The sequence below is a fragment of the Wolffia australiana genome, chromosome 5 (genome assembly GCF_029677425.1).
Source record: "Wolffia australiana isolate 7733 chromosome 5, ASM2967742v1".
NCBI classification, from domain to species: Eukaryota; Viridiplantae; Streptophyta; class Magnoliopsida; order Alismatales; family Araceae; genus Wolffia; species Wolffia australiana.
The window spans coordinates 11,117,095-11,126,557 of NC_135839.1; the positions used below are offsets into that span (position 1 = coordinate 11,117,095).

Below are 9,463 nucleotides of genomic sequence, written 5' to 3' on the forward strand. Positions count from 1 at the left end.
AAAGGAGAGCCTTTTTTCCAACAGCATTCCTGTTCCTTTAGTCTGTCACTAATATTCTTCTGGAGTGGTTAACCATGCAATTCGAGTGTGAAATCCTATTTGGTGAATTTTGGAGGTGAGAAAAGAACGGGGAACACTATCTTTGGAAATGAGTTTTGCAAGACGGTGTGAAAATTGCCTTCTGCTCCAGCAAGAAAGCTTGTAACTACTCTTTCTCCATGTATGACAATTAAGAGTTTCATAAGAAACATAATCTTTAATCATTAAAAGATGGTCCACATCCACGAGTAGAGTTTTATTGTCTGTGTGACTGAAAGGGAATAGGATGTCAGAATCTAACCACAAGGTGTGAGCTTTGTGTTGCCAGCGCCACGAGGGTTATCATCCTTCCAGTCGTCCCATGCTCGGGCCTTCTCCTCGGCTGCCTCACTGTCCTCGTCATCTTCAGCTTTGTTCTTCTCAAGATGCCACGAGGAATTGACCTCGCTGGCAAGCCTGGCGTTCATCTCTTGCCAATTATTCATCATCTCCATCTCCCGCAGCCCAGCTTCCTCTATACTCATGGTGGGCAACCTGCTTTAACATTGCATTAGTCAATGGAAGACAGAATTAATGGCATCCAGGTTAGCTATATGTACTTTGATCAATTCGGACATTAGTTCGGAGAAGAAGAGTTTGTCATCTACAAGGGACGACGGCAAGTCATCATCATCATGGTCCTCACCATGGCCAGAATGAGGAGGACAACACTGTCATCGTCATCCAAGCCATAGAAGAGTAAGAAGGGTAAAAATAGAGAAAGTGAAGCTCGGGTGATGAAAAGTCGTCATCATCATCCCTGAAAAATTTGTGGATGAGGGATGCTGAGAAACTCGTAATTTTCATCTTGATGAAGGGTAATGACAAGGACAATGAGTTGTCATTGTCCTCTTGTCATCGTCTGCAGTGACAGTGAACTCTAGAGCAAGTTCTACAGCATGAATTGATGACAATTAACATGTGAGATCAATAAACTTAATAAAAATATCAAGCAATTAGGAAGAGGAAGAATACGCACCTGTGACTAGGTTGGAACACTTGAGCGGAGAGTCTCTCCCTCTCACTGGTGGGCCGACTGCCAATTAGGCTGGCTGGGCCGAATATCAGGGGCTGGTGTTTATGTTCATGAACTTGAGAGGCCTTTGCTCTCCCTTCTATTACGTCTTGTGCAAAAGTTGCACAGGTTATTGGTTGCGCAGGTTTTGAGTACTGTGAGCGAAGAGCAGCATTACGGTGCCAAATCTCTGCCTTTCTTGCACGTTCATCCAGCATCGATTTGTCGAATTCAGTACTCCCTTCCTGAGATAGAACATATACGAGAACAGTTATATCAGAAGCTAACATGCAGAGTCGAAAAAATTTCTAGAAAAACTTACAATCACAATAAGACCCCGAAAAAAAGGAAATAACTCAAAGTAATCAACCACAGTTCTCAGCCATTCAGAAGTGGTCAGAAGGAAGGAATATAACCACAATTTGAAACTAATTCAGGACGTAAGAATAGTGGGAAACTGTTAAACACTGATATCCAGATCCTCGTGTTTCCTTGCATTCACTCTTTTTCTCTGTAACTGGTATGGAGGCAGTTATTAAGATGTCCAATGGCATTCTCCACCTATACTTCTGAACTGTACTTTTTCTCTCTAATGGGCCTACTTATGAATCAGTCACAAGAGGGCCATCTGCATCATTAGTATTTAAAACAGCCTCATCTCTGTGAATAGGGCGATTTGCCACTTTTCAAACCAGAGAGTTCTACAGTCGATGCCAAGAAAGAACACTACACCTGCAGTGTTCCACAGAAACCAAAACAGTCAATCAACTCGCTTCCGGTGCAAGTCTTTGCTCACAGCATCAGACTCCATGGATTTGTAAAGCTTTTAGGTGGGATCCATTGAATGTATTGGGCTGACAGAAAGTAGATCTTGTTTATGCAAACAAGACTTTGACATGTTTTTTTCTGTATCAGAAGTACACTGAGGAGCACGCTACATCAATAAACAAAAACTTTCAGTTGCTAATTGATCACCAAGAGATTTGATTATCATAACAACATCAGTAAATCATGATAAATCACCAACACAACAACAAGATTAGTTACTCTCGAGTGTGAGAGTGTATGATTGGCTTTGTGGTCTAATCTGCAATTAATGAAGAGTATATTGATTTAGGTGAACCCATGTAACCGTAATGATCAGTCATATTTAGAGACTATAAACCTATAGTTAAACCTAAAAACCATGGGCCTCTAGTGTTTGAATTGATAATCAACACTCTGTTAATCTCTGATACGATCACTATAAGAGTTTGCGAAAGGAGAAAACATCAAGGACAGAAAAGAGGGTCAATATCCTAGAGAGGGGCACTGGTCCAGGTGGCACTGATCTGACAGAATAACTCCCAATTCTTGACTGGTAGTTTAGGGGGGAATAAACTTGAAATAAAGGAGGCTTGGGGGAGGAAAGGATTTTCGACAACAGACTTTCTTGGAGCGCGAGGGAGCTGGGAGGTGATAAGAACCCAACAAAAATCACGATTTAACGAGAAGAAACTTTCGTCTCTTGGCTTTGTCGATGCCTAGAGAGGAACAACTGCTTTCAGCGTACAGTCAAGGAAAGGGAAAGGAAACAGAGGGAAAGCTGGGAGGGCGAGGTCCCCGCTCCGGAGGCAAGACGCCGCCACAGCTGCAAGGAAGAACTTCTGAAAAGAGGATGCGAGCAAGGTCAAGGGAGAATGCCGAGGAGAGGGGCTGAGGAAGATGAAGGAAACCCTCGCGTCTGATTGCTTGCCTCTTACTTCTACCCTCGCCCTCCTTAAGTTAGGTCTGCTGATGAGCCGATGACCTGGTTCGGCTTCCTAGGCATCCGGCGTTCGTAAACGCGGCCTGGGATCATATCAGGAGGGTGGAGTTGCATTTGAGCATAGGGTGTCCGAGTGGATTCTTGGCTACCTTGAAGGCTGGAGGCAGAGAAGAAGGGGGATTTCACTTGAAAGACTGAGTAGCATGAATCTCATACTCTTAAGTGTCTCATTTCAATCTCTGAATTTCCACCAATTACGATACAAGAACGTATCAGTCTCCCACTCAAAAATGTTTAGTCTACATCAAATAGCTGGAATTCCCAACTTCTGTTGGCAGCCAAGTTGAAGAGTAATACGAGTTATTTCATCTTCTCCCCTATGGGTAATGTCTCAAGATGACGTGGAGACCAATTTACGTCCTACAGGCTTCTTTCCAAGCGGTGATCACTAGATCCCAAGTCTAGTTTCATTACATTCCCTCAAGCTCTTCATCAAAAGATTGTCGACAGATGGATAAAGTCATCGCTTCAACCAGTTACTTGATTTCGCAAGGAAAATAGGCAAGCCTAAAACTCTTTGAGAACTTTTACAGGAATGGTAACTTTTTCTATATTAAAATAATCATCAAGTAAATTCATGAAATCCGTAAGAGTCATAGATTGGTCAAGATACTCATAGAAAAGTAGATCTGCACTTTATAAGGATATAAATAGTGAAAAACTGATAGGATCCGGGACGGGATTGTATCGAGGACGAAGTTAACCCTGGCAGGGTGGACGGCCCCGAGAGAATGAGAGAGGCAGAGAGTGGCGGAGTGGATGTCGCCGGAGGAACGGGACTCGACGGAGTGGACGTCGTCGAAGGAAACTATGACTAACAACTCATGTTCTGCCCTCTAACAAAGAGGGCTACATATTTAAACAGAAATGCCAAGGAAATGCAGAAAGACGATAATGCCCCTAGTGGGCTTAGTGGATCGTAACAAAAACTGGCAGGGTCCGGGGAAGCTGCAGAAACCTTGCACTGTTTCTCAATGGCTCAGATATAGTCAGACCTATTTCTACGTTGTCTAGGGAATTTTGAGTAATATATCTGTAAATGTGACAATGAATAAACAATTAGATGGAAATGTAGGAGTTAAAGGTGGGATTGGTTCATTGCGACAGTTACTGCTCTGTACCGGAAGCAGTGATCTGGCATGCGCAACAAAGATATTAAGAGAGATGGGAGAAAAGCATTTGTAGTCCTTCTGAGTATCTAGGGGTGAAACATGTGCCAGCGCTCTCAGTTTGTGTTTCTGACAATCTCTTCATTTCTGACCAATAGACTGGTATAAATACAGGTTTACAACCAGATAGGATTTCCCGATGGTTGTCCGCTTAAGAGCATCATAAAAAGTACATGATAGTGAGGGTTTAAAGAAATAGAACATGAAAGGGTAACAAGTTAGACATAAAGGGTAAAACACTTTTTTTTTTTCGAAAGAAAAAGGGTAAAACACATTATCTAACAGTTCCTGCAGCTGTCCCAGGAACGAGGAAACTACACACAACTAATAACTAAAAGAAAACTGTAGAGGCCTTAAAGCCTAGAGTGATCTTGGCCTTCCATGTGCACTGTATAATACACCACAATAAAGGCAGTAAAGATAAAAAAAAGAGATTAGCATTGTAGGTTACCTGTTTCATCCTTTCCCTCACTGCAGAAAGCATGCCTTCCTCTTTCTTCAACATTTCCAGCATATCAAAAGCCTAAAACGTGTAGTCAAGAAAAACCGGTATACTGTTGGATTTTTTGAACGACTCCATAACTGTATGTATAGATTAATTTACCTTACAGAGAGCTAAGGAGATTGTGGTTATCCAGGCCTGGATGAGTAAGAATGACGCATCAGAATAAGCAGGATGTAATCCCATATAATAAAATACACGTCCGCATTTATAAAAACACATTTGAGCGTTCAGTTATAAAGCCCTAGTCTGCGGGAAAAAATGTCCACCTTGAATCAGCACTATAATTAGGACTAGCTAAGAACAATATCTTCATCTCCTCACAGTTAAGGCAAGCTATTTACTATCAACATTTTTACGTTCGAGAAGAACAAAATCCAAGACATGCGAGTTTCTTATTTTGGATACAATGATCTCCGACTAAAAATTGTTACAACTCTATAAGAGAAATGCTGAAGAAATCATGCTACATAGAGACACTAAGTGGAGTGACTATGCAACCAATTGAGACTGGAGTGACTCAGCAACCAATGGATGTCTCACAAACAAACGTGTGCAACTGTCGCAAAATCTAACCTCACGCTCTTCCTCACCATCATCCTCATCCAGCAAATCTTCCTCCACAGCCTCAACACGGCTTGACAACGCAGCTGCCTTTAGTGATCTGCCTCTTCTTTCTCTTCTTTCCTTCAATTCCTGTAACTTTGATTCTGCAGCTCTTTGCCTTTTGAACCGAGAAATCTGTAAGTGAGATTGTCCAGTCATGTGAAATTATTGGGGTGGCTAATATTCAAAGAAATCAAACGGTGCAGGATGTTTTGATGGCATATATTTTAACTTTACAAACCAATTCTTTGGTACTTCCATAATTGGTCAATAATTCATGTCTATGCAGCAAAAAAAGTGTTACTGCGACAAGTATAAACTTAACATGGCCAAAACGTATGAAGTAAAACACAACAGAAACTCAGTTGTGGTTGGGTATATCCAACACCAATCCCATAAATACCAAGTAAGATGTTCCCCCGAATACTGCCATAAAAACGAGCATGATGTTTGCTAATTAATTATACGCATACGTATTTTGAAATTGAACTTTCTCAATAGAAGCCAATTCTCTCTGTTATAAGGGGATAGTATCAGCGTCATTTTGTACTAGTGCTTCTTGAGGCATATGCCAAATCAGCGTTGAAGAGGCTCTATCAAGGCATCTAAGAAGTTCTTGAGTATCAGTTTGTGTTTAGTGGTCTAGGCTTCACATTGAAGGTAACAAAGAGGTTATCTCAAATGCCTCAATCTTTCAAAAAAAATCTCAAATGCCTTGAGAAACTGTTTTACAACGTATACTGGTCAATGATTTCCTTTCTCTGATCCTGCTCCTCTCAATTTAACCCCGATTTGCCATCAAATTTTCTAAGGACTGAGCTAATGAAAGACCGATTGGTATTGGATAAACATGTGAGAATGGGTTGCTCTCCATGTATACTGGCTACACGTCACGAGTTTGATCTAGACCTTGTTTCAAAAGAAAAAATCACAAACTGACCTTTTTTTCCCGTTTCCCGGCCATTGTATCATTAGAAGCCCCTACTGCACCTTTTGTCTCCTCTTCAGGCACTAGTTCCAACGCCTCACAAGTGGAAATAAATTCCTACAACAATTCAAAGTAGCCCAGCGGGGAGCGGCATAAGAATATGAAGGAAAAGGTGTAAAATTCTATTGACTACAAAAAAGTTTTTTAAACAAATAAGTATTATCAACCTTGAACTGATCCAGTGATTGTTTGATAACATGTAATCTGTCTTCTCCTGAGAACTTTTCAGTGAGTTCACCGATAAAGAAAGAAACCTAAAATGATAAACACGTCAGGACACAAATGGAGTTAAAAATCGTCAAGAGAAAAGGAAATAACACAGATTTTTTTGCAAAATTATTTCCCGAATATATTTTCTACAGTGAAGCTTCAGAAATATAAAATAAACACAGACTCAGCTCATAAAGGAAATTTCAACATTTTGAAAAGTCATAGAAAAAGAAGAAACCTGAAACATTCTACATATAAGGGGGCCCAACGAAGTATGCAGATTTGCTTTGAAATGCAGAAGTACTAAAAGAAAACCACCGGCAAAGGCGCAAGAAAAAATACAACCTCGACAAGAAAAAAACCAGATTCCAGTAGACATATACCGATTCCCTAGGAACAATCGACACCCTTAAAGCTTACCAGCAAGTACTTGAGGTTAACGGTGCTAACGTCATCCTTCGTCTCGTTCGACGAGAACAACCCCAACGTGCTTATCATGTGATCGCACCGTCTCAACATTTCGATGGCCTTCACCAGCGTTTCCTAAATTATGCCGAGTTTAAAATTATCAAAACTCTCCCCTTTAATTGTGGAGACATTGAGAGAGAATCCCGACATAATCTGGGGAATTTACCTGATCAAGGGTGGACTCAGACGCCATGGAGTGAATCTTCCGCGCATGCTCGAACAGCGCCGGCAGAGGTAGATCATCCATATCCAGCTCCATTTTTGGAAACTAAAAACGACAGTACAAGGCCCTGGAAACAATCACAAGTTATCACACACCCAAATCTCGATCCGCGAACTAGATCATCCATACCCGACTGCGTCTAGATGTGCACTAGGGTCTTCCTCGTTCTCTCCGTGTCGATTGTGGAAGCACCAACAGCGTGCTTCTTTCTCTCTCCTTCTGGGGTTCTTAAAGCCTCCAAAACAGGCTGAGTCCAAGTTTCAGTTAGGATGACGATGACGACTTTGCCTCGTCGTCGCCTATCGTCGATATCCCTTCTTCATCCGGTCGATGACGGAAATGCAAAACGAGGACGATGACGAAAGGATGACGAAATCACGATGACGTCATCATCTTTAACCGTCGTCGAGCAGCCTGCCCGCAAATTTCTGCGACAGAATGGCATTGCACATGGCACAAATTTGCACCTTCGCAGCCCATTAGTGTCATTTTCTCATTGTTGTATAAGTACATATATATAATATGCTTTGAAATATAATATTTATATGTATACAAAAATTAATCATTTCATAATTATAAACATAATTCAAAATTTACTTCTAATTATTAGATAACAGATGCAATGTCATGCAAACTAAGGGGCCCTAAGTTAGAGCATTAGGTTAAATACTTTACAAACATTATTTGTTAAGACTTCTGGCATTATGTTCAAAATGTTTGGAAGAAAGGTCTCAAATCCTAGAACATTTTGCTAAAAAGTTTAGGAACAGTAGGAGTTAGCTGGGATTATTAGTAGAAAAAATACAATGATTTAGAGATTAAATAGCTTATATGTTAAATTACACTGAAATTAGATAATAATTATAGTGGTTGTAAATCTTAGGGCATTATGTTCAAAATTTCAGGAACATTATTCATTCGGTGGTAGGTGGGCTTATTATTAGGAAAAATAATTTGATTTACATATTAAATTGCTTATTAGTAAATTCAATCTGAAAGTAGACAATAATTATAGTGGTTGTAAATCTTAGTGAATTATGTTCAAATTTTTTTTAATACTATTCATTAGGTGTTAGCTGGGATTATTATTAGGAAAATAGTATGATTTAGTGATTAAATATCTTATTAGTAAATTTTATCTGAAACTAGTTAATAATTATAGTGGTTGTGAATCTTAGGGCATTAAGCTCACAATTTTATGAACATTATTCATCAGGTGTTCGGTGGGATTATTATTAGGAAAAATAATATGATTTATAGATGAAATAGCTTATAAGTAAAATTAATCAGACTGTAGATAATAAGTATAGTGGTTGAAAATCTTAGGGTATTATGTTCAAAATTTTACGAACATTATTCATTAGGTGTTCGGTGGGCTTATTATTAGGAAAAATTATATGATTTAGAGAGAAAATAGCTTATTATTAAATTTAATCTGAAACTAGATAATAAGTATAATGGCTGTAAATCTTTGGGCATTATTTCCAAAATCTCACGAACATTATTCATTAGGTTTTAGGTGGGCTTATTATTAGGAAAAATAATTTGATCTACAGATTAAATTGCTTATTAGTAAATTGAATTTGAAAGTAGACAATAATTATAGTGGTTGTAAATCTTGGGGCATTACGTTCAAAATTATGAAATATTTACAAAAATGAAGTTAAAATGCTGTGGCATGGCACCAAACAGTATATGGAACATTGTTTCAAAATATCATTATGCTAAGCAACCCTTGGATACTCGTCACTATCTTCGTCATCTTTGTTTCTAGCATCATTGGCATCCTGACCGGCTCGCCACCAACACTTTAGTGTCGTGAGTAGCTCGATGCTTTCTGTTGTCAACCTTGCTCACTTGTTGATAATGGCATGACTGACAGAGAAAAATCTCTCGGAGGGCCCACTTACACCGAGACTGATAAGAGCTCCTTCACAATTACTGCTAAGCTTGGATACTAGTGCTCATATGTGGCCTTCTACCAATGTAATGTTTCGTCCCCTTGATAGGAGGTGAGCTAGTGATGGAGGACCATCCAGTCGATCATGCCCCGATCCGTCGCCAACCACGTCGTGAAGCCTGAGCCAACGTGAAGAATCTACAATTCCACTTCCAAGCTTGAGAAGCGACATCGTCATATCGCTTGGTGTCGTGTATCTTTACGTTCTATTCTTCCTTTCGTCGTCTTTGGATTATCTAGAGGCCCCTCATGTGTGAGTACCAGCCTACCCTCGTACGTGTTTTATTTCAATTATAGTTAATTGTCATCTTTAGGGGGGGAAATCCATGTTGGGCTTCTGCTCCCCGTAAAGATCCCTTTTAAGGGGAAGCCCAATAGGTTTTCCCCTTAAAAGGGGGCCCAATTGGGCCTCCATAACTACCACTCCCTCTCTATAA

The 9,463-nt window shown here is 40.0% G+C and overlaps 1 protein-coding gene across 1 annotated transcript; it reads right to left on the reverse strand.

Moving 5' to 3' along the window:
* Window positions 1–236: 236 nt before the first annotated feature.
* Window positions 237–7,280, reverse strand: TAP46 (2A phosphatase associated protein of 46 kD). The gene is made up of 10 exons (XM_078575336.1): window positions 7,196–7,280; window positions 7,010–7,133; window positions 6,796–6,918; window positions 6,333–6,419; window positions 6,118–6,222; window positions 5,148–5,312; window positions 4,674–4,709; window positions 4,521–4,592; window positions 1,058–1,338; window positions 237–573 (listed from the first exon to the last, which is right to left on the reverse strand). The coding sequence occupies exons 2-10, from the start codon at window positions 7,100–7,102 to the stop codon at window positions 336–338; spliced, it is 1,200 nt and encodes a 399-aa protein (XP_078431462.1). The 5' UTR covers window positions 7,103–7,133; window positions 7,196–7,280; the 3' UTR covers window positions 237–335.
* Window positions 7,281–9,463: the final 2,183 nt, after the last annotated feature.